Source organism: Condylostylus longicornis, unplaced genomic scaffold (genome assembly GCF_029603195.1).
Source record: "Condylostylus longicornis isolate FDR11 unplaced genomic scaffold, ASM2960319v2 ptg000018l, whole genome shotgun sequence".
NCBI classification, from domain to species: Eukaryota; Metazoa; Arthropoda; class Insecta; order Diptera; family Dolichopodidae; genus Condylostylus; species Condylostylus longicornis.
The window spans coordinates 9349846-9376088 of NW_026577987.1; the positions used below are offsets into that span (position 1 = coordinate 9349846).

The 26243-nt window shown below is 25.7% G+C and overlaps 4 protein-coding genes across 8 annotated transcripts; 2 read left to right on the forward strand and 2 right to left on the reverse strand.

Annotated features, from left to right (window-relative positions):
* Positions 1–2789: 2789 nt before the first annotated feature.
* LOC129606373 (charged multivesicular body protein 4c) lies at positions 2790–3842 on the forward strand. Its single transcript, XM_055516676.1, has one exon. It carries the CDS (start codon positions 2904–2906, stop codon positions 3585–3587), a length of 684 nt encoding a protein of 227 aa, XP_055372651.1. The 5' UTR covers positions 2790–2903; the 3' UTR covers positions 3588–3842.
* A 574-nt stretch (positions 3843–4416) lies between these two features.
* LOC129606209 (uncharacterized) lies at positions 4417–6014 on the forward strand. 2 transcript variants are annotated; one of them, XM_055516375.1, is made up of 4 exons: positions 4417–4637; positions 4714–5319; positions 5407–5574; positions 5694–6014. In XM_055516375.1, exons 2-4 carry the CDS (start codon positions 4920–4922, stop codon positions 5882–5884), a joined length of 759 nt encoding a protein of 252 aa, XP_055372350.1. In that variant the 5' UTR covers positions 4417–4637; positions 4714–4919; the 3' UTR covers positions 5885–6014. The 2 variants fall into 2 exon arrangements, with proteins under 2 accessions (XP_055372350.1, XP_055372351.1); XM_055516376.1 differs by having other exon boundaries at positions 4422–4565.
* A 135-nt stretch (positions 6015–6149) lies between these two features.
* On the reverse strand, positions 6150–11128 carry LOC129606208 (uncharacterized). 3 transcript variants are annotated; one of them, XM_055516373.1, is made up of 6 exons: positions 10840–11128; positions 10225–10340; positions 9708–10168; positions 9490–9562; positions 6896–7045; positions 6150–6839 (listed from the first exon to the last, which is right to left on the reverse strand). In XM_055516373.1, the coding sequence occupies exons 3-6, from the start codon at positions 10101–10103 to the stop codon at positions 6673–6675; spliced, it is 786 nt and encodes a 261-aa protein (XP_055372348.1). In that variant the 5' UTR covers positions 10104–10168; positions 10225–10340; positions 10840–11128; the 3' UTR covers positions 6150–6672. The 3 variants fall into 3 exon arrangements, with proteins under 3 accessions (XP_055372348.1, XP_055372349.1, XP_055372347.1); XM_055516374.1 differs by lacking the exon at positions 10225–10340; XM_055516372.1 differs by having other exon boundaries at positions 9708–10340.
* Positions 11129–11748: 620 nt separating this feature from the next.
* LOC129606229 (PAN2-PAN3 deadenylation complex catalytic subunit PAN2) lies at positions 11749–17572 on the reverse strand. Of its 2 annotated transcripts, XM_055516420.1 has the most exons (21): positions 17416–17572; positions 17075–17259; positions 16923–17016; positions 16777–16852; positions 16592–16712; positions 15465–16481; positions 15296–15410; positions 15102–15223; positions 14948–15044; positions 14772–14879; positions 14588–14718; positions 14362–14535; positions 14102–14295; positions 13899–14046; positions 13770–13836; positions 13538–13706; positions 13338–13476; positions 13037–13254; positions 12758–12979; positions 12541–12650; positions 11749–12068 (listed from the first exon to the last, which is right to left on the reverse strand). In XM_055516420.1, the coding sequence occupies exons 1-21, from the start codon at positions 17477–17479 to the stop codon at positions 11893–11895; spliced, it is 3747 nt and encodes a 1248-aa protein (XP_055372395.1). In that variant the 5' UTR covers positions 17480–17572; the 3' UTR covers positions 11749–11892. The 2 variants fall into 2 exon arrangements, with proteins under 2 accessions (XP_055372395.1, XP_055372396.1); XM_055516421.1 differs by lacking the exon at positions 12541–12650 and having other exon boundaries at positions 11903–12068.
* Between the last annotated feature and the right edge of the window lie 8671 nt (positions 17573–26243).

Consider the following 26243-nt stretch of genomic DNA (forward strand, 5'->3'; position numbering starts at 1 on the left):
TATACCGAGAAGTGGAAAAACTTTTAAAATTTTTATGCATATAAGTAGGTATATATATGTACATATATATATTTTTTTTTTGGGTAGACTTATGTATTTTAAAAATTATTGTCCTTCTGCTTGCTTTCTTACAAAAATAACAATATGTATTTTGTTTTGATTTTGAATTTCTGAAAGAGGTAAAGGAATTTTAGAAAACTTAAACTCAGATTTAGAGCGCATATTACAAAGATACAATTTGCATATTTTTCATTTGAGAAATTACATATTTCTCATTAAATAATTGTGTTTGCCTTCAATTTACAAAATAGTTATGTTTAAACAGTTTATATTAATGTGCAAGGCTTAAACGAACTTGTATTTTTACATATGTATATACATATGTTCCTTCTTACAAATGCATCTACTTTTCAACTTTTAAAAGAACACAATGCAAAGATCATTTGATATGCACAAAAAAAGCATTTAAAACAATAAAAAACAAAATAAAAATTCTAATACTTACTTCTTAATGAAAAATATTTATGTGTAATAATAAAAAATAATCCAAAAATAAATATTAGAAATAAACACAAATTTTGAAGTAATTTACTTCGACGAATACTTTCTTGAAACTGTTTTATATTTCCAAAGAGTGCTACACTACACTCATATTTTTTTTATTGTAGTAAAATTTAACACTGCTAATAAAACTTTTAACCCCGCCAACGCTTACTTTATTCTCCCTATTCCCCCCTGGCAGTACTTTTGTTTTCATTTCTGATTTTCCATTTCCAATTTGCCCACAATATTGTATCATCTATTCATTTAATTTCTAACGATCAGTATTCACAACCTTTGATGCATATGTACATACATATTTATTATTTTACACGAAACTCCATTCATGTAAGTATGCTGTGTAAAGTTAAAATTTAACATTGTAAATATCATTAAAATATGATTTCATTAAATTATGATTTTTTGATTGAAATAGTTTTTTGTTTTGAATATCATGTCACAAGTGCTTTAAAAAAATTAAAAAACTGAATCTATAAAATATTACTTTAAAAATTTATAATCATTGTTAAATAAAATAAAAATCAACCCAACAAAACGGATAATTAAAAACATTATACTTTGTTAACAAAAGTACTACACAGTTTAGCTATAACACAATGCCGTAGTTTATTTTAATATATGTACATACGTTGATGTATTCAAATTTTATTTAATTAGTAAATAAATGTAATAATGTAATTGTATATTGTGTTGATTTGTTGAATATTTTGTTTACATTTCAGTTTACAAGACGGCTTTTGCATTTCTGGCTGACATAAGACATTCGTTTCATTTCCCTTTTCAATAAGAAAGAAACACAACACAGTAAATAGTTTTTGCAAGGGGAATAAAACGTATATATGTCAAGCTTTGATGCAAGAGTCGTCGTTTGTGTAAATTTTTGCACCTCATCAGGGTTGTTACTTTTGAAATGATTGGTAATTTTTGAAAATAAAAACCATTACATATTTGTATTGAAATTAAGTCAATCTTTTTAAATCAAATTTACTTAAAAAATATACATATGTTTATCTAAAAACAACTATTACCGTAAAGATTAGTATGTACATATGTTAGCATTTACCAATGTAAGTATTATTCTTCTATTCCACTTTTTAGGTTTTGAATTTTAATTACGTTTCTTCCCCCTTTCCAACAATCTAACGTCTACTAACAAAACAAATTTTTCTCGTTCGTGTTTTTAATTTTAATCTGCTGGCATTGTAAATGTTGTTTTATATTAAAGGCATAAAAATTTAGCACCTTTTATTTAATGGTCATTTCTCTCCAAAGTCTTATTTAACATTACAAAAAAGAATCTAGTTTTTGAAGAAAAATGTAGAAAAAAGTGCTATTTAAAACTGTAAAATAAAAAAATGTAAGCTATAAATAATAAAAAAAGTTAATACTATAAGAAACACAATTTGAATAAAAATTTTACGTTCTACTAGAGAAAACTTGCGTAAACCGGATCAATTATTGGTTTTGTAAAATGCGATAATAACATATTTTAACAAATTGAAGTGGGATTATAAGAACCGATTTCTAAACGAGTAATATACAATATTAACGATTTCGAAATTATAAAGACTCTTTTTGTAATATTCTTTGTAAAATACAAATTACAGAAAAACTCTGTCAAATTCCTTTTTCATTTATTTCTTGAAGAAACTTTTGACTTTAAAAAAAAATTTTGAATTTTGAAAGCAAAACAAATAAATAAATTCAAAAAAAAATTTAAAATAATATAAGCATTATTTGTTTTCTGATCTTTAAGAAATAAGTCCCATGATACTTATTTTTGTAATAAAATAATATTCAGTGTACTACTACTATTTACTGAATACAATTATATCAAATATTTCTTTAGAATTGGGCAGTAATACAAACTTTTAGAAAAAAATAATTATTTTTGTTTCCCTCAAATCTATAAGTCTTTATTCATAGAAAAATGATGATCATATAACGTATTCATGGTCCACTCATCTTATTATTGTGGTCCAAGGTTTCTGCATTTGATAAGTATTACCCCGAAATTCCTGCGTGCTTCCTATAGATTATTATAGATAAGATAAATATGTATGCAAAAATTTTTTACATATGTATTTCTTTAGAAAGACGACTGATGGATTACCAAAATTTTGGAGCTGCCGTTTAAAATCAAACTTTTGACAACAATGGTGAATTTGGGTGAGTAAAAAATATCAAATTATGACAGTCACACATCTGTCTGTTTACAATATTCATGACATATGAGTCATTTTTCCAAATTACTATTTTTAATTGTGCATTGAAAGAAAAATCTATTTTATTGTTTATACCTTTTTTCTTATTGAATTATTTATTGTAAAAACTTGAAAATAATGAGTTTCTTTGGGAAAATGTTTGGTGGTAAGAAGGAAGAAGCTCCTTCTACTAGTGAAGCAATACAAAAGTTAAGGGAAACTGAAACTATGTTAGTGAAAAAACAGGAGTATTTAGAAAGCAGAATTGAACTAGAATTAGGCATTGCAAGGAAAAATGGAACAAAAAATAAGAGAGCCGCTCTTCAAGCTTTAAAGAGAAAGAAACGATATGAAAAACAACTTCAACAAATTGATGGAACTCTTTCTACCATAGAAATGCAACGAGAGGCTTTAGAAAGTGCTAATACCAACACAGCAGTCCTTACAACAATGAAAAATGCTGCAGATGCATTAAAAGCTGCTCATAAAAATATGGATGTAGATCAAGTACATGATATGATGGATGATATTGCAGAACAACAAGATGTCGCTAGAGAAATCTCCGATGCAATTTCAAATCCAGTTGCATTTGGACAAGATATAGATGATGAGGATTTAGAAAGAGAATTAGAAGAATTAGAACAAGAGGAATTGGATAAAGAATTACTTGGTGTTGGTGGTCCAAGTACTGAATTACCAGAAGTTCCAACTGAAGAAATTAAGTCAAAAGAAAAAGAGAAAGAAAAGAAAAAAGAGGTGGCTGCGCCTTCAGACCCCGATATGGACCCTGCTATGAAAGAATTAATGGCCTGGGCAGAATAATTGAGAAAATTGAATATTTTGTGTTATTTTGAATTTCGAAAAAGTGCAGTATATTTTAAAATAGATACTACGTTAATGTAATTTAAAAACAATAGAAATAAATGAAAATTTTCAATTTTTTCCAGGTAATCAAAAAGTGTATATACAAAACATTTTTAAACCAATAATTTAATTTAAAAAGTAAAATTAAAAGAACAGCTATGTTAAATACTGAAATTAAAAACATTGCTTAAAAAGTAATGCAAAAAATATAAACAATCACTCAGCGTTATCATTTAAATCTTAAAATATAAGTCAGGAATATATGTACATAAATTGATGCGTAGAAAAAGTCATTTAGTCTTCTCCAAAAATTGAAAAAAACAAAGCTATCAAAGTTTAAAACTTGTAGAATTTTAGTGCTTGTATTCTAAAACTGCTTTAAAAGGAAAGCTTGTACCAAAATTCAAAAATTTAGTGGCAGATTTTGAACAAACTCACTAATTAGGTAGTAGTTTTTTGATGTTTTAAATGACATCAGACAAAACAAAACATAAATGTATAGGCACCTACATTCATATGTACATGCTTAATATATACATATACTATATAAAATAAGCATGAATTACATACAATGTTTTTTTGTGTCGCGATTTTTACCTTGTCTAAATTACATAAACGCATGTACATACATATGTATGTTTGCAAAAGGAAAAGACTTAGCGATTTCTGAGTTATTTCTATAGAAATTAGAATTTAAAACATTTTTCTCTTATGCAAAAATTCTAATTCTTTAGCTTGAAAATTTTAAAATAATCCTATAAGGAGAAAAACAAATTAACTCCAAGACTGAAATTCGATTTTTTTTAATGTGCATATTTTGATTAAGTTATAATGTCAATGTTGCGGCAAACGAGTGACATCTGGATTTTTATGCAAGGGCACCACGGCTGATAGCAAAATGATATTTTTGTAATGTCAAGAGGTGTACATAAGAGGGTATGTACTATATGAGAACAAACAAAATACATAAATATAATGACGAAGGATTTTTTTACATACAGTATTACAGTAATAAATTTTAAATAATAATCCAATAAAAATTTAATAAATATTCTAAATCGCCGTTTTGCATTTTTTTGAACAGCGAGCTGTCAATCTCTTGTATAATACAAGTTGTATTACTAACAGATCGGTCTCAATTATTGTCAATTTACATACATATGTAAATATGTGTGTATTTTCAAAGGTATGCAAGCAAAAGCAGGATGTATAAGGGCAAACATATGTTTTTATTTTAAATCTAATAATTTATAAGCTAAGTTTAACAATTTTGTGTGAAACATAGTGGTTATGATTAAGCTTTCAAAGAAAAAACAAAAAATGCCACAAAAAAGAAAAAATTATACAGAAGATACAGTGCAATTAGCTTTGCAAGAAATTGAAAAAGGGGCTTCCTTAAGATCTATTTCTCTGAAATATAAAATCCCGAGAAGCACGCTTTCAAATCGTAATAGTGGGAAAACTAAATACCAAGCAAGACCAGGTCCAAAAGTTCTGAAATTGAGTGAAGAAAATGAAAAAAATTTAGTTGATTGGATATTGAAAACAAATGAATCTGGAGAGGAAGTTAAAAAGTCAATGATATCAAAGTATGCAAAAGATAATTTTAACTGTGACGTTAAATTTTCACATGGATGGTATCGAAGTTTTTTTCGAAGAAATCCTATGCTTGTAAATATTGTAAAACATGGTAAGTTTTGTGCAGAATATTAGATAACACTAGGGTGTATCCTTTTGAGATTAAGTACATATATGTATGTATTTTTATTACTTTTAGTACCCGCTGCACAACCTTATTATGGTATGGATGTAGAATTAGACTCTAGTTATATATTAAATGAAAACACGGAAAATAGTATTTTAAATACTGACAATTCAAGCAATGATTCGGAATGTAATATTGAGAATAAGAACTGGAAGTTTGAAAAGAACGAAAGCATTAAAGGTAGGTAGGTGGGTACCTACAAGCATCGGATTTAAATTATAGGAAGGCATGTGGGTACCTACAAGGTTTTAACATTTAAATTATAGGAAGGCATAGGATTTAAATTAATTTTTTTGCAGTTGGGCTTTGTTTTAGTTGTGCTGAAATAATTGAAGACCATGCTATTGAATCAGGTGTTAAATGTTATTCATGTTTAAGAACATATCATTTGAGCTGCGCTATAAAACAACACAAAGAAATAGATTTGCACAATTCAGGAGAAATTTTTGAATGTTTAATTTGCTGGAGAAGAAAAATTACAAAGGCATGATACCACTTTCATTACGAATCATCTTTGTATGGAAGATTAGTTTGTTTTAATTTAAGGTTCTTAATGGTTACATCTAAATAATAAAATTTAAGTAGGCAATAAGTAAACTTTTAAGAACTTTTGAACATGATTTCGCATTTTTTACTTAACCTATTTTAATTACATTTTGCCAATTCGCAGCTATTAAATCATAGTTCCTAAGTGATTTTATTTGACTGTATAATATCATTTAAAAAAAATTAATTAAAAATTAATTAATTTGATACTTTTACGGTAAAACATTCAATATGTATGAATACCAGGTGTAGTTATCTTAAAATTAAGCATGAATGAAAGATAATTTCAATTATGTTGTTTAAGCTATGTGCTAACACGTTCATTATCTCTATTTTATGTATGTACTTTTTATATTCAAAAATTTCTTATCCAAGGTTTTCATACATTTTTAACCAGGCGAGATATATTAGTTCATATAGATTTTGTAATTTAATGGTTAAAATTAAAATTTAGTGTCTTCGGATAATAAAATGTAGGTATATGTATATACATACTTCTAAACTTTAAAGATAATATTAAAGAAATTTTTGTAAGATATGCGATCTTTTAAATTTTTATGTGTGAGCGTTTGTGAATCTGACGCAGCTGTCTTTTAAATTAGGGTATAACAATTAGAATAAATTGTTCTACGTTGACTAAATAACTAAATTATGGATTTGGTTAAAATTGTTGTCGTTATTATTTAAAATAACATTTTATTTTAAGTCTTTTGAAAATGAAATTTATTTGTTTTAATGTCTTTGAATCATTCGCACTCGTCTCTTTACTTCTGGGCTTGATTCACCTTCACTAAAAGAATCCATAGATGGTCTTCTTAGCAACGGATTCAAAGGTGAACTAGCATGATATGAAAATGCTGGAACTGAACCCCTTCTTAATAATGGTAACGGTCTATAACCTTTAAATAAAGTTTAAATTAATTGATGAAGGTTATTAAAATTACAAGTATAATACCTGGACCATTTAAAGGACGTGATGAAACACCTGGTTCTATAGATAAACCTGATGCAACAGATTGACGTCTTTTCTCATCAAATTGTAATGATAAAATAGGTGTAATTTTTTGTGTATCTACTGATATTGATCGATGGTTTGCAAATTTAGCTTTTTTTTCGGAAAAAAATTGTTTTATAAATGTTTCGTATTTTTTTTTTTTGTTAATTCCATTATCATTTATTAAAACGAAAATTTTCTTTTAAAACATTCATTATAATGCAATATTTTCTGATAGGTATATGAAACTTACATAATTATTTGACAAATATACAATATATGTACACGACTTTACAAATTCAAATACTGTTCAATTTTAAGAAGTTCTAATATGATTAAAAACTTTGTATCTTAAAATTATTGTAAATAGTTTCATTTAATGTGACAAGTTTATTTATAATATGTAATAAGTTTGTAAATTTAATTATTTCAGTTATATTTCTTATTGAAGTTACATATGTACGTACACGTTGTCAATATAATTATTATTAAGAAGCAATATTGTAAAAAAGTGAGTCTTGAAAATAAAGTCTTGAAAAAAATTTCAAAGTCAATGTAATAATAAGAAGAAGCAATTTTAAACGTACAAAATTTATTTGAAATTGTAATGTCGTGTGTAAAATTTAAATTGATATTGGGCTTAAATAGAAAAAATATTACACATTTTATTATTTTTAAAAGGAAAGTTGACATATTATATTAAATTTACGGTTAAAAAGATTATATATATTAAAAATATATAAGAAAATTATGTACATGAATTGGAAAAAACTTTAAAATATTTTTAATGATAGAAAGAAGAATTGATTTTAAAATGATTTTACATTTTATATTGGTCGCTTTACTAAGTTTATTGGGGATTTCTTTTTAGGACCGAAGAGTTTTGAATTAAAGTAAAATGCAAAAGAAAAATGTTTATTCAAACTTTAGTTTTACTTTACAAAAGACAATATAAAAATCTTTCTAAAAATTATTTTTAAGGCGTAAGCGACCAATTTTTATTTTATAATTATGCAATATAGGAAAGAATGATGTAATTATCTTAACATATTTATGATTAAATGTCCTCAATATTTGATAATGCTGAAAAATGAATCATGTAGATGACATAGTTGGTAGGCACAGAACATTTGTAATGCTGCAGTATTCTTAAAAAATATATTGCAAGTTTTCAAAAATTAAAATACAAATAAAAAACAATAAAATATTAAGATTAAAACACATAATCATTTAGATAGACTTATAAAAATAAAAAGAAATAATTTAAATTACATTAAAAAAAATACAAAAAATATAAAAATTGAAAATGCAACTTATGCAGTTGAAATAGTTTATTACATATCATTACATATTTCTATTCATAATTTTCGGATCAGTATCTTTCATTTTACAATAAGTATTTTACATTCCTATTTTTAGTTTTTTTTTTTCAAATAATTTTTTAATTCTACGTAAGTTTAATTTTCACCTATTTATATTGTATTGAAATTGAAAAATAAATAAAAATCGCCAACATAAAATTAGGCAAGTACCTAATTTGGGTTTATATTTATATTAATTTCTATAAACATAAAAAAAATAAATAGCGGCATAACTAACATTTGTTTAGGAAAATCATTAAAAAAATTATGTATGTTATACAAGTTTCAACAGAAAATAATATTTGCTACATTTTCACAAAAAAATAACATTTATAATACAAAAAGCAAAAATTCCAAATTACTTTAATAAAGGTGATGGCACAAAATATTAACGTTGATTTTATTTTGATGTATTGCTATTTAATTTCCAATCTGAAATTGTTTAAAAAATAGTCAAATTTAAGGATATAAAATAAACACCTACATGAATATTTTTTTAAAAGGATCTATGTATCCTTTAATTCAAAAACTGTACCAATTTATTTGTGCTACATGCGCAACATACGCAGTTTATCCGAGTGAATTTTATTGTAATAAAGTGTCATTTTCGAATTAAATCAAGGTTTTTTTTTAAATATGTATACATATATTGAGGAATTTGAAGATTCCAAAAAATTATTCATTTTAAATTTTGTAAAATATAATCTATAGTCATTTTCTAAATGATTTTCCTAATACCTGTTAAGAAAATTTAAATTCTTGATTTGCCTTCTACGAACACATGTTTTTAGTTTAAGTCGAAATAAAAAATTTAACTATGTATGTATGTACATCTATTTCTGTGTTTTTCAATTATAATTAAAAAGAAATTAACTAAGAGCGCATTTTTTGCATTTTTCATTAAAAATCTAACAAATTTAATATTTTTAAATTTATTATATGGAGGTAAAATTTAGTTGTTAAAGAATATAAAATATATATGTATGTAGGTATATTTAAATAATGTAAATATTTTTAAGTAACAAACATAAGTATGTATTTAAAACATTTAGAGTTTATAAAATTCATATTTATAAAATAAATCTTACACTTTTGTACAAAGTTACAAAACAAGTTTCACAAACGTACTCGTAATATAAAATGATTAAAGAGGTAAACAGATCGATAAATACACAGATTAGTAAACAGAAGTACCTTTTGAATTTTTTCTTTCTGCATATTCTTGAAGGGAACATCGTCTACTACTATCATCCTTTTGTTTTGATTTCTAAGGAAAATAATTGTAAAGCATTATTTTAATTTTTTTTTTTGCGTTTAATAAAACCAAAATACTACAAATGAAAATCACTAAATAAAATATTTAAAATTTTAAATAAAATAATTTTAATACAATATAATAAATTAATACCCACTTGTTTAAAATGTTGAGTAATATCTGATGCTGATTTCATTAAGAAGTATATTAAAACTAATATAAATAAATAAATTATTGGTTCAGATGCGTTATGATTTTGTGATTGTTGTTGCTGCTGCTGCAATTTAACGTTGATTGAATCATAATTTGGCTTATGGTTTTCATTGGTATCATGTTCATTTCCTTGTTTTTCTATATAACCATTTATTCTATAAGGTTTTTTAATGTACTCTTTAAATGGCTTTACACCAAACACATACAAATTATAACATATTTTTTCATGTTCTTTGAGACGGTTAATTATTTCTTGTTGGCGTTTTATTTCTTCCTCTTGTGCACGTCTTTGTAGTTCTAATTTTTGTTCAATAATATCTGCTTTAATTTTTTGTTTCATTGCATCTTCCCTTAATTGCTTTAGATCTTTATCACGTTTAATAGATTTTCGACAAAAATTAAATGCTACAATAAATATGATAAACATTAAAAACATATAAATTTGTTTTTGATGACCTTGCATTTTAATAACTTTTCGCTGCTTATTTTTTATACGTTTCTTTTTCCAAGAATTTGAATTAAAAGTTTAAATATTATAGCAAATCATATGAATTTTTTAAGTCATCTTTAATCGCTTCTAAAAAAAACAACATTTTAATAATTTATTAATATAGTAGGTGGTGGATATTGTATAAAAGATTTTGCATACAAACTTAGTGGGATGTAACTAAAACAAAAAGGAATCAAAAAAGTACACAGCAAATTTACACAAAAAATCTGCTTCATATAAAAGATTTAAAATAGTTTTTGTTATTTCTTAAATTAATTTTTGAACGAATTTAAGCATACATCTGTAGTTATGTATGAATAAGTTCCAAATTATATGTAAACAAAAAATATACAAATAATTATTATTCCAGATTTTAAAAAAATGCACGATCTTATAGAACCAATAATATGCACATTAAATTTTATCGCGATTTACGAAGGGAAAATCGATAAAAACATTTTTTGTTATTTTCAGATTTTGTTTTCTTTGACTTTATCCAAAATAAGTTAATGGATCATTTTTCGATTGGAAAAAAAGAAAGGATAAGCAAAAAATTGTCAAATCAAAATCACTAATTGTTACTCACCTTATTTTTCCAACGTAAAAATTGTACTCTGAAGACATTTTCTTTTCTGTTAAATTACATACATACATACATATATGCATATGCACATATAAATAATTATTCAACTAGAATATTCACATAAAATTCAGTTATTAAATTTTGGGAATTCTAAAAATTCATTTACAAAATTTAAAGACAGAATTTCTAAATTTTTAGATACATGAAAATATGATTTATAAATTAACAATTAATTATATCTTCAAATAGCCAACTAAATGTAAAGTATATTTTACATTAAGGAGGTTTTCTATCTTAGGAGCTAATTTTGTTACTAATATGGAAAAGGAAATACCGAAATCAGAAATGAAACGATGTTTTGGATAGGCAAGAGGAAAACGGGAAAAAACGAAAATGTGTATATACAAAGAACATATGATTTTATTGTCGAAATAAAAGCATATGCGCACAACAAGATTTACAAATTGTTATCAGAATGTAAATTTTGTCGAAAAGAATAATAAACCAAGTATTGCAATATGGGAAAGTTGAAAATATATCTTAATAAGGAAGTAGATATGTGTCTACATAGGTACATATGTATGTATATACTAGCATCTCTTATGAACTTATTATATTTTATCACGAATATATTCAAAATAATTATAAGTACATATTTTGTACATACATATGTGAATCTTAATCATATTTAAGCTTTGTGTAAGTGAAAAAAAAGATATAATCCATAGTTGCTCATAAACCAAAACGAGATAACCAAATACATATGAGCGCTACATATTCTGTGGCTTGATTTGTACATACATATTTTGTGTCAAGTTTCAAGAAGAATATTTTATATTAAAATCATGTTTACTGAAATTGGAGAAACATGGGAAAACTTACTTTGTAAGTTACATCTTCCATTTTTAAATAAAAACACATTATTTTTATTAATTTATATCAAAATAATTACTTTTTACTTTCACTTACACATTTTTATATATTTTTTTGACAATTTTTCTTAATTTTTTTTATTAAAAAATGTTTTGTAGTTTACAATTTTTTTTTGTTTGTACTTTAATGGTAATAATCGTCTGGTACTTTCCAGCATAAACGTTTCCCACGTTCATAAACCTCTTTCAAGGCCCAGTTCAATTTATTTTCAGTTTGTAACTTCAAATAGTGCTTATATAGTTGTAAGCTGGTTCTGGCATCCTCCACTGAATCATGAGTTTCAGATTGGATTTTTGTTCCTAAAAGAAGAAATTATGTACTAGAAATGAAATTCAACTATGCATTATGTTGCCATTCAAGAATGTCTTCTAATCTCAAAAAAATATTTATATAGAAATAAGTGCACGTTAAATGTACAGATTCTATGTTTAAATATAATTGGATTAACATCAACACAAATTTTATATTTATGCATATATTATTTATAGTGTATTAAAATTTTTACAATATAATATGATAGCTGTTTAAAAGTAATAGGAAAATACTATTTTTATATTTTAGAGTATTTTCGTGTTATGTAAAAATAAAATTCGCAACGAAAATGTTCTTTAATTTCTTTAACTTTTTATGTTATATTTGCTAAGCATTTTTCAGTAAAAAATTAACGAAGCAAGTGTTTCTAGTAAGACTATTGCAAATATTAGTTTATCGTGTGTTAAGAAAAATTAAATAATGTTGCATACAAAATAATAAAAAAAAGTACTAATTTACCTAAAAAATGCCATGCTAAAAATCTCAATGATATCATTCGATGATGCGGTAAATGAAATAAATGCACTGTATCGATTATTTGTTCGGAGGGTACAATAATATTTATCACTCTACGATACAAAAAGAAATTTGTTTTATAAATATAAAAAAAAATTCATAGCAGTTACTAATATAATAAGAATATAATAAGAAACATAAAATTAAAGCCGACAATAACCTAAAGTCATTTTTCAGTCCGTGTCCAACAAATATCACACCACTATCAACTAAATACTTTAATTTTTGATATGAGTTTTTAAGAGTTGTTAAACGTTTATTACTAAAATTAGCATCTAAATCACCAGGTTGTATTCCAGAAAATTCGGTTAAATAATCGACAACTTGCTCCCGTGTTGATATATAATCATCAATAAAAGGTATCCCCTCATCAGGGCCTTGACTAAAAAAAAAAATAAATTTTAATAAGCATTGAAATAAACTTCAAAAATTTTTATACCCCCTTATGCAAGAAATGCGCGCTACGCTCATATGACAAGGTTTTATTGTCATTGTTGTACCGTCAGGACGTAACTCGTTTTCTTCTGCATTTAATGTTACAAATTCCGCATCCATTGCAACTAAATCACCCGGTTTCGGCATTTCATGTGCACTTAATCGTTTAAAAGTGTGTATTGTATGATGCAATGGAATTTGGTGGACCGGATTTAAAAGTTCCTATAACGATTTCAAGTAAAAGCAAATTATTTGAAATACCTACATTATTTTAATTAAGGCGATTTAAAAAAAATTATATTTACTTGTAGAAATGGATTGAAATATCGATTTTCTTTTTCTTCATCTACTTCGAGCACTTCTAAGCTTGAATAAATTAGAACACATGGAACTTTCCAATCTAACGTGTACCAAACTGATTCTTGGCAAGACACAGGAGATATACTGGTAATGAAATAGGAAAAATTATTTAAAAGTTCATATCTATTATTTCAAATGTTAATACCTAAAATCATTGAAGAGGTACCATTGATTGTTTGTATCATCACAGTTTCCTAATTTCATTTCGTGGTAGCTTTTTGGAACATTAATTAGTGCAACTAAATTTTTATGATTTCCATCGTCAATTTGACAAATAGCTGCCGATAATCGGTAATCTCTATGAGTATCATTTGCTAAAAAAAAAAATAAAAATATAAAATTATTTCTAATAAAAAGGTACTCATATCTCTATTTACAAATTACTGGATCAGTCAAATTTAATTCTTCTCTAAAACCAACAGTTGATGAATTGGATGCCTGCGACTATAATATTACAAATATTAATGTAGTAACATATAAATTTTTAGATTTATCTTAGGTTTTACCTCTGATATCTTGCTACTTCTTATTTCTGATCGAATCGCTAAATTTCCATTAATATCAACATCCATAGAAAACCCAAGAGGAAACCATGATTTCTGCTTTGTTTCGCATGTAGCACCGAAACCGTTGTTACTACTTGATGGTGAGTTTCTATTATAAAATATTATTAATGTTTAAACAAAAATTTAATCTTAAGCAAATTAACCTAAAAGGATGGCTAAAATGACAGTCAGCTCTATTACAGTTTACACCATATCGACATGGTTTAGTGGTAGTGAATTGTGTTGAATTTATGTTACTAGCGTTTACTATCCTACTTAGTTGCCATTTTAAGAATTCTATCTCTTTTTCATTAGAAAGACCACAATTTAGAGATAAAATTTTGGGAAGACTGGTTATCTAAAAAGTAGAATAAGATTTTAATATTTGTTATAAAGCATATTATAACAAATAGATTTAATAAACCTTAATAGATTGCTTTGTAGGAGTAAATTTTTTACATTTTTCGCAAAATGTTGGTAAAGTCTTTTCAGGACAAAGTGACGATTTTAAAATTTGTGCAAAAGTTAAGTATTCATTGTCTTTAGTGCCAATTGGGTAAACTAAGTTGCATACCATTAAAATATTTCGTTTAGGTTTCTAAAAAAATCATTCTTTAAGAAAATTTTCAAAATATTAAATTACGTAATACTTCTTCATTGCATTTAAGGCATCGATTCACACATCGTTGTCGAGTTCCAAACAAATTGCTTATGTCAGTGTCTTCATTTATCCTTGATTTTTCAGTTTCGTTCGAGCCAATATTATGTAAGGAGGTTTGCCCTAAAATATTATTAATCATAAAATATATAATAAAATCCCGCATTTTTAATCACCATTGTTGACATCGAGTGATTTAAAAATTTCTGCATAGTTAATTTCTCGAGAGTCCCAGCTCAGATTAGGGTTAATAAGTCGAGATTGATTTAACGCCAAAAAATATTCTATAAAAATTTGATGAAACAGACCTTATCAAAAAATAGGTGCAAAGAAAATATGTTCTATAGTTTACCCATTGCAAAGGCATTTGTTTGTTTGTTAAGGCGACCATTTTTCCAAGAATCTAAGATTTCGTAATGCATCTGATGTATTATAAATCTATTCCAATTCTAAAAAATAATTTAAATGCAGTCCAAGATTTTGCCTTAAAAATTTGATTGTATTACTTGAATTAAACTTGTAAGGTTTACATTTACAGCGCGATCTGTAACTATTAATCCCAATGCTGCAGCTTCATGGACCTTACGGAATGATCTCAAAAAATTGCTAGCTTGGCACGGGCTTGATGCTGGTACATATATTATGTATAAAATAAAAATGAAAATACATTCTTTTTCAATTTAATTTTGATCTGTTTTACCAGCAGATTTGTCTAACATGTTGAATAAAAAGCTGAGTTCACATGACAAACAGAATTCTTTCGAGCAGGAATGTTGCAAAATTTTTCTTCTAAGCGGTTTAATAAAATATAAGACCTGTAAGAATTAATATGTTAGCTTTTGTATTTTGATCTTGTTCTTTAGGTTTACTTGTAACATGGGATTACAATAAGAATTTGGTAAAGTTGCCTCTAAACCGGCGAAACAGGTCTGATTGTGAAGTTCAAAATCAAAATCTTGTGCTCCTAATTTGGAGTACTTAACTTCTACTTTTCTGTACCGCTTTGGAATAATTTTCATTCCGTTTGTTTCGGTAGAAACTGGTTGAATGTGTTCATTCCCGCTGGAGCCAGAAGCCTGCGCATTTTCACAGTAAGGAAGTTGAGGGCGTTTCGGACTCTGTTGCAAATTAAAATCAGTACTTTTGTTTTGATAATCAACATTTGGTAAACTTCCATTAGCAAACTGTTTGTATATATCAGATATTGCAGTTTCTGATTGATAGCTTTCTTCTAAATCTTGTCCAGGCAGTGAAGTCGATGAAAATGAATAAGAACTCGCTTCCTCAGTATTGATTTCTTCAGTGCTTGGAAGATCGTCTACAGGCTCTGCAAGTTCTGTTTGCCTTGAAAATGCGTTAAATTGAGGTTCGGGGGCATGCACTGAACAGATCATGTTGATATGACCATTGTCATTACCAAATGCAATTGCTTGACTTGTTGAACTAATATCAAAAGTCAAAGAGCTACCTGTTGTGTTCAACTGATATAGGCAGATTCTTGGAGAGCTTAATTCGACGGTTTCAACAAGTTGCATTTCGCCTTGCATGGATGTGATGGCTACTCTAGAATATTGCGATGGCAAAAATCGAAGCATTTGAGCATCAATCAATATTGGAATTGGTGAAACTAGTCTAAGCATTCTTAAATCAAATACCATCAGGAACCGATCCATAGATAAAATACCTTGACGATCACTAAAACCACATGAGACCAAATAATTTCCTTGTACATCAAAATCTGATAAACTTCCTGAGTGAGTTTTAATAGTATGTTGAACTTCTAAAGTCGTTAAATCACGTAATGTTATTGTACCATACGGTTCGCCAGCAAACAAATAGCGGCAATTTTTTCGTAGTACTGTACATCCGTTAGTCCCAGCATTAGACTGAAAAAGTAAAAGTGTAATAAAATATTCATTTGGAAAAATGAATTCCAAAAATTATTTTAATAACTATTAAACATCAATTAGATTATTTTTAAATTAATAAAATTTACCATAGATTTTTCTGTCACTGTTGGAACATCAAAGTCTATTATATCGTGTTGAAACCCACCCATTACAATTCTGGACGGTGATAATTGAAGCATACATATCATTTCGGTCATGTGAGCAGATCTTACATAAAAATGATTTTAATGTCGTAATATTTTAATAGTTTTTAATTTGATTGTAAAGTTACCTATGCGTGAATTTTAAGTTTCCACGTCTATGCCTATGACTTAAAGATGTTTGTGTCAAGGCTAAAACTCCAGTGTCTAAAAATTTTAAGTAAAAACATACAATGATGCGTGCAATTTGTATTATACATGTATAAAACCTTCTTACCTGTTGTGCCGATTTGCCTAACAATATCATTTGCATGAACTTGAAATGATGTGTATTTTTCCATAGATCCTCCATAATATGATGTAACACGACCCTAGAAACAAATTTGTTTTAGTTTATATTTATAAATTAAATTAATGCAAATTTTTAACTCCTTGATTTCCCGTCCACAATAGTTCCTCGTAATTGTCAAATTGTACAGTTGAGACTCCATAGCTTTCACCGCCATCAGCTAAAATTCCACCAAGCTCTTGATATTCAGCCTCTGTTGGTCCGATATTAAAAACGCGAAATGCTGGTGAATAATTTACTGTACGATTTGCAGAGTCATAAACATCTTTAATATATAATGAAAAAAATATTTAAATTAAAAATTTGGTTTTTGCGTAGGTTTAACAAATTTTCTATACAAGCAGATATACATACATAAATTCGTTGTCAACAAAGAAAATTTCTGAAAAATTGTTTCTTCAACTTTCTGAATAAAACTTACCATTTGTTGATATATAATTATCGGGAGGGCCATAGCCCTCCCCGCCAACATAACCATAGTCCATTTCTCATCCAATTTTGCCTGATTTTAATTAAAAAAATTCTTTTAAACATAGAAAAATAAACTTTATTTTCAGTGGACTTTTTTTCTTCGACGTCAACAAAAATATTATGACGTTTTCTTGATTTCCAGATGACAGTCAAATTCTTGAAGGTGAAATACTTTAGTATGAGTTTTGTTTGAAAGGGTATCAGACAATTCAAACCATTTGACAGATGTTCGAAATTGGTGGTTTGAAGGTGTTTGACGTTACTATGACATTTTGTATGAACACTTTCGGCAAAAAATACAAAAAGAATAACGATAAACCCATGTACTATTTCATATTCCTCACTCGCGCAAACAAATATGTAGTAAATGTAGACATGCACATATTACATTCATAGGTTTTTTGAAAACGATTACCCTTCATACATTTCTTACAAATAATTTATTTTTTTATTTTTCAAAAAGAGTACATGATGTATGTACACACCCATAAATATAAGAATGAAAAAAGCTCAAAATTTAATTTTGATAATTATAATATTGACAAAATTTTCTTCAATCGTAAAACGTCAATATATAGAAAATTTCAAAAATATAAAGTTATTAAAATTGAGGTGAAAAAAATATTGAAAGTTGTAAAAAAAGGCAGAAAGAACTAAATTTAAATACTTTTGTAAATTTGCTGTTATTTTAAAATACTTTCGTGTTGATTATTGGAAACCAGAACCTACTGTTTACTTTAGACGTTTTTTCCATTTTACCGATTCATAAATTTTTGTAGTATTCAAAGATTACATTATTCTCAATATTAAATTTTGTTCCTTTTTTAATTCTTGAAAGGAATTATTTAACAAATATAAAATTATTTATTACAGAAAATCATGAAATGATTATAATGCTTATTTATTGTTTTGACGAGTGAAAAACATGAATTGACAGAAAGATTTGTTGGGAAGAGGAATGAAATGTATGTCAGCTATTGATCTGAAATCTCGTAGTGTAAACACCACTAAATGTTTATAACAACGTCACATTGCATCAAACCGCCAATTTCAAAAACATATCAAACTTTTAAAAAGCAGAGTACTATTTATACAGATATACACATTGATCTAAGATTTAATATAGAGTACGATTTGCATATACAAAAAAATCTAAGATTAAATCTACTATAATATCTGATGACTATTTGTATATGAGACTGAAAAAATCTGATAAAGCTTACACTTTAAGTTAATGATTGAAAATTTTGCTGCGCAAATTATAGTCAACATAAAAATCAGCTGATCGCTGTTTTAAACTCTCATTAAAAATTAATTGTCGCCAAGTTACTTTTAAATATTTGATAGTTAATCTGATGAGACGTCGGCGGATTATTCAAATTTTTTATATTCATATATTCAATTTACGTTTAGTTTTGTTGTAAAATATAGTATATATGTATCTAAGTAATTAGAAATAAATAGAAGTAAAGTTTCGTTTACTATTTGACATGCAAGATGGTTCCGTTCTGTAAACGTGCTATGGTGGATGATTTCTTGGAGTTTTTTTAGGAAAAAAATCGTTTAAAGGGGAGATGGATAACTTGGAGTTTTAGGGGTAGTTGTGAAGGGTTAAAAAAATTAGATCGAAAAATTCTGTTTCCCGAGTATCTAACCCAGAAAATTTTTTCTCAATACACAATTGATAGACCGACAAGATATGCACATGGTTGCTGTCAAACTAACTGTTTTTGAGTTATAGTAAAGACATAATGTTACTTATTTTACGTATTTTTAAAGTCTTTGGCTATAGTGATTCAAAAATAAAATTTTGGGTTAAAAATCTGAAAATTTTTTAAAAACATTAATTGTTCCGTTTTGTAGCCAAAATGAAAATTTATGTAAATAATTTTTTTGATAATTGCATAAAAGATGATTGCATTAAAGAAATATACAAGAGTAAAGTCCTGCCTATAAGACTTTTTCTAAAAAACTAAAGATATTTTACACGAAGATGATTATTTCTCATGCTTGAAAAGTTTCTTTTATAATACTGTACCAAGAGAGAATTTAAAAGAGCTGTTAACATAGATATTAAAAATTATAGACATTTGCATCACGTATTATGTTCCAGGTTTGTCAGCCGTGGCCTTGATATTTGTTAACAGAATTTGTGTGGGAATCAATGTCAATGAAGAATTGGAATATTTTTTCATAGATTAGTTAAAGAAAAAAAAAAAATCAATTTATTTAATCAAAATATTTATGTAGCACACAAATATGGTAAAAATAAATAATATTTATGTATACATATATAAATTTTTAGATAGCTCTTAGGTTTAACCATCTGAGGTTAATCCTATCTTGGCTATTTCTTGTTTTTAATTGTATCGTTAAATTAACATTAATTCATTAATATTAACATTCATAGAAAACCCGAGAGAATATCATGACTTTTGTTTTACGCTGTTATACATTTCGCATGTAGCATCCGTTTCGCCATTGTTACTATTTGATGGTGAGTTTCTATTCTGAAAAACCCCGAGTTAGTCAAAATAAAACTTAGTGAACCCTTTTTTTTGCAGATACACCAATGAATAGTTTTGTGCAGTAATAAATGCATTTGGATTGAGAAAATGTTTCACAGGTAGGCTATATGTTATGGATATATTTATTAGTTATGTGATCGGCTGTAAATGAAATTGATACATTGTACAAACATAATATGTACTATGTACATATGTGAATTTTTTTATAATTTTAATAAACCATTGAGGTAAAATTTTTGTAAGTAATGGGTATCAAATTCAATTTCGCAAATCAAAAGTATTTCTTAATAAACTGAACTATACATATGTACTTAGTACATCGATAGTTATGTACACATGATACCTTTATTCACATCATTATTGAAATTTTGTAATTGATATACATATATAACTAGGTATGTACATTTGTATGAATGCAAATTATAACACAACTGTTTTCGTTTTAATACAAAAAGTAGTACTTTTTTTTTGATGTTTCTTTCAATTTATTGAGTTTAAAACTTTAAAATAAAACAAGGCGGTTACCAATTGTTTGTTTTTTTATTTTTAATCTTCATTTGAATAAAATATTATAATTTTAACTGAATATTATTTATTAACATTTTAGGAGATTAATTTGCATTTTATGTTAAAATTTTTTTTCTAAATATGAAATTTATTTTTTTCGATGCATATGATTAGTAATTAAATGCACTGTATGTTAATTAAATAATATAGGTAAATATGTATACATACATGTACAATAAATTAATGAAATATGTGTATTAGCATATAGGTATATATGTATATGTTATATTAAAAAATATATTTGCATTCTCACAACAGCTAATTAATAAGTACATGTTTTCTTCATATGTTCTAATTAATAAGTTTATGTTCTTATATATGGTGATAGAAAGGATTCAGACCAACAAAACACATTCTGGAACACTTGCGCTTTTCCCAGCTTCAGACACCGTACATACATATATGTATGTAGTTTTGTTATGAAAATAAAGCTTTTGATCCAATATTTTATATATGAATAGTTTAAGAACTAGTCTAAATTATATAGAATAGTTTAATAGGGTGATAGTTTAAGTGTTTAATTTTGGAAGACATCAAATCTTAACATTTGCATGTAATTTTAATTTCAATCCATAAATCAAAAAACTTTTATGTGTAACTATCATGATTGCAATTTGTAAGGTGTTCCCCTCATAATAATGGATACCAAATTATATACTATGTAGATTGAGCCAATTTAAAAAAAGCACGGAAAATCAAGTAATTACATTATTTTATATCAGAAATAATAAATACATGTGTACTGTATTAGTTCATAAAGAGATCTGAAAATTATGTATTACTTGATTTTGTATTTGATGTACTTTTGGAACACCAAGCATTCGAACTTTAAAAATCGATATTTTTCCTTTTTTTTAATCCGATGATTTCGTACTAATTTTTTTGAAACTTTTAAAATTTTTTTAAAGAAATTTGCAAATTACTTTAATTTAAGACATTAAACGTAAAAGAATCTTTTATAGTTCAGGCAGATATAGCAGAAAAACCTTTTCAATGTCTGGATTTTAAGGGCCCTAATAAAGTGTAATTTTTACATATAATGTAATTTTTCATAACTTGAAATAGAAACATTTTGGATCGCTTACTAATGCTTTTCTTTATTGATTATAACTGTGGCAATTTGTAAACGGAAAAAAAAATTTTAAAAAATAAAATTGAAAATTAAATATTCACACTTTTTAATTATTAATATTTTCTTTTTACAATTAAAAATGTCCCATATTTTTAAAAAAAGAGGCAAAAAAAGGAAACACGCAATATTTACAAACAAATGATTTCAGTGTGTGTTAACATTTTAATCCTTTATCTTTTTGACTTCATACGCTCCGTTTAATATTTTTAATTTTTCCGTTACCTAAATCTTATGATTCAACTTCTTATTTTATAGATAAGATTTAAAGTATAAAATGTTTTTGAACGAGTTGTTTGTGTGAGAGTTTCTGACACAAGTATACAAGTTATGTATTTATTATGTAATTATTAAATGTATTTGAAATTTGAGTTTTAATATTTTATTAGAAATATTTTGTTTTTGTCTAACAATTTGATATAGGCTAAAAATATAAAAAAATATAGTTGCTATAAAAAATATTTTCGAGCTATTTAGAACCTATAAATTTTATTGTAAGGAGATATTTTGAACTTTCATAAAATGAATTTATATTCAATTTTAATGCGTTCACATAAATCAAAAAAAAAATTGAATTCAAACATCAATTCAAGTTTCATATTTCAGTAATACAGATTTTAACTTAGATTCTACACCTTAAATAGGCTGATCATATTGTTCAAAGTGAAAACGGTACAAGGACGAAAAACCTTTTTTTTTTTTTTTTTTTTTTTTTTTGGGAAAAAAATTAAATACTTGCAGAAAAATATTTTGGTTGATAAATTTTTTACAGTACAGTAGGCAAAAAGAGCTTCACATGCTGCAATGTTATCACTTTCTTCATCGCCATGTCGTACAGCAAATGATGTAATTTTTTGAACCGAACTCAAAGTTTTCTCAGCATCTTTATGTTTCTGGCTGCGCAAATGTTGATTAATATCACTTCTACTGCCATGTGCAACAGAAAAGTGAACATTACCATGTTGGCAAATTACTTTTGTTTTATCATTATTATCTATATTTAAATCCAACTTGATAAATTTAAATTCTTTCTGAAGATCTTCATTAAACGTACATTTTCTTCTTTTTAACATTTTCAATTTTTGCTTTTCAATTTTTGCGTTAGAATTAAATTTTTATGAATATATATTCTAATTTTCAATATTCTATTAAAACAACCAACTCACTACACAAAATAACTTGAAACTAGCAAAAATTTAACGATAGTGTCGGTCGATAGTAAATAAATAAAAATGTTAAGCCCACTATGATTTAATATTTAAAATTTAAATATTATTCAATGCATATATATTACGTTATATATAATAACGAATAAAATCAAAAAATTTTCAAGAAATAACGAATAAATTCAAAAAATTTTCAAAAAATAACGAATTTTTGAAATTTTTTAGAAAAACGGTGCAAAAGTTTAAAACGACGGAAAAACGGTACAAAAGTTTAAAACGACGGGACGGTTTGAAAATGGAAAAATAAAGGTACTGTCCCGTTCAAAACGGTACGGTTGAGCAGCCTAACCTTAAACATATCACGTATTGTAAAATGTAATAGTAGTATAGCACTTAAATAATATTGACATTTAAAATACCAGTAATACGATGTCAGCTACATATATAAAATTCAGCTTATGAGTTGTCATTTTTGAATTGTATAGTAAAACAGTGTTATTGCACTTTGAAATCAATGATTTTCTTAAAATCACCAGAAACAAAAACAATACTTACAACAATTGGGAAACTAAATCAAATGTATTTTATAAAAATAGAGCAACAAGCAAAACTAATAAAAAAGAAATTACAAAGTATACAATGAATATGGTGTTTAATTTTTAAATGGATATTCCTTAAGGAATTTCTCGTATAAAATAGCAAAACATATATGTACATATATTTTATTTCCTTATTAACATAAGTGGGACATATAGTTTTCTATACTTCTATCTACTTGAACAACTTTATCAAAAAAAAAATTATTTATATTATTTTATTTATACTCGTATAAATATGTAAGATGTTACAATAGAAATGTGTTAATGAAATTTATACAACAAAAGGATTTATGTATGTTAAATTCAAATCATATTTCAGTAATATTGATATTAATATATATATATATATATATATGTATGTACAAATATATATATTTATACTTATTATATAAAATAATATATTCATACTGTTGATGCAATATTGAATATTTTTATAAAATGCAAACAAGGATTGAGAATACTTTTAAACAATATTTTTGTCAACTATTTTGTCACCATTAAAGAAAAAAAAAAAAAAAACAATAACAGAGTGAAGAAGAAGAAAAAAAATCTTTGTTTGAAAAAGGATTTAAAATAATTACCATTTTTTGGACATTAATCTTATGACACCTCTTGAATTTATACAAAAAAAAAAAGTGAAAGTTGAATAACATGATTATTTTTGTCTTTTTTTTGTAGGCAACTCATATTTTCTTTGTATGCAAGGATATTTCAATTCGAAAGGATATTTTATTTTGTAGTACATAAAAAGTAAACTCATTCCTTCTTGGGATAGGTAAGTTTTCTTTTTTTATTTTTCATTTTATTGTTGCTTTTTTTTTTTAAAGGAATCCCTTTTTTAAGAAATTATTCAAATTATTGCTTTTACCTTTTCTATCGTCCCGTTTATTATTAATTTTTCTTTTTATTTTTGTTATTTTCAATTTTATATCAAGATACTCTAAGAATGAATTTTGTAGGGGAGGATTTTTCTTTATTGTAAATGTTATACATACATTGTTAACACAATATAAACGTTGCAGTATGTTGAGGTCGAGTGACGAATATTCTACATTATTTTGAATATTTTATAATAATTTTCGTATTTATCCCATGATCAGAAACATATTCAAAGTAACGTATTTACTTCACGTATTTACGACACGGAGTAAATGTTTTTTTTTGAATTTATATTTTTCAATTTGATTTTTTTGTATCATAACTTCACGCGTTTTAATTTTATTATAAAATGCTCAATTAAACGGAGTCTTTATAATGATAAACACTCAAAATCTTATAAATTTCGTTCTTAATATATACAAAAATTTCCTTACATAGAAGGGAATTAATGCTACTATTAAGTAAATTTCTCTTCAATAACGGAATTGTTTTGATGTTACATTTTATTTAGAAAATGTTTTCGATATTTTAGTTTAACAAGCATTTCTTTGTAACCCGTTCTGAATATACGACATGAAATATATAAAAAATTGACATATAACTTAGCCTTTTTCTGCCACCAAAATTTTATTTAATTTTTTTTTTGTTTAATAAAATTATTATTATGCTCGCCTTTTAGTGTCCTTTTCAAAACGAAAAATTATTGTTATTAAAGATTTGTCAAGGAAAGATAAATTAATTCAAGGGGATCTCCTTGACGTCGTCCTCGTATTCTTCTTCTTTTTTGCTTTGAATAATTACAGTCTGTTTTATTTATTCGTTTTTTTTTATACTGTTTCAAGAATATATAGGTTATTTTCCTGTTGAATGATCTTAAAACTGTTTATAATAATAAAGGGAATGAATTTAAATAGCAAAAAAAAAAGAAACAAAAACAAAAAAAAAAGGAGTTGCTTCCAAAAAATCATCTTTGGGTAAGTTTTAAATATATATTTCCTTTTTTATTTGATTGCTCTTTACTTATGTCGCTATTTTATACATGTCGCTATGTATATATGTATAGGTATGTATATATGTATGTAATAAAGGATATTAGTGTCAAAGGTGAAAATTATGCATAAATTAATTTATTTAATGAATTTAAATAGGAATCGAAATTAGAAAAGAATAAAGTAATTAATTTAAGAAAAAATGAAAATTTAAGGTAAAAATTTGATTTATTATAATTATATGGAAACTTTGTTTATTTAATGAAAACTTGAATAATATTTCACTTTATTTATAAAGGAGAGTTGAGTAATTAAAGGAAAGTTGAATATTATTTTAGAAATTCAATATTTTAAATTACAAATTTATATTGCATCTGTTTTTATTTCAATTTAATACTTTAAACTTTTACAAAATTTAAATTAAATTTAGATATTTATTTATATACTGATACTTATTTTATGTTATGGTGTGATATTCTAATTTATTTCGGAAAAGTAATCGATTTTGAGAATATATTGATGTTTTCACGCTGCTAAAATTTTTATTTTCTTCAAAATTAACTTATTCAATCAAAGGACAATTTAAAGCAAAATACATTTGCAGAAACTCCCATTTATTACATAATATTGAAATTTCGTAATGTGTCGCTATATATTATGATTACAACATAGTTTGAAGTAATTTTTCTTTATTATAAGTACCTACATACAGCTCGTACATATAAAACATTTGAAATTTTGGGTTTAATTTTTAAATTTTGTAATGTAAAAAAGAGTTTGTTGAACTTGGACTGAAATATTTGGGGAACTTGTTGAATTTTCTATTAAATTTCGAAATTAAATTTTAGTTTGTGAAATTATATGAATATGTCCATTATTTGAAATTTAAATAGGATTCTACACGGAATAAATTTGTTTTAA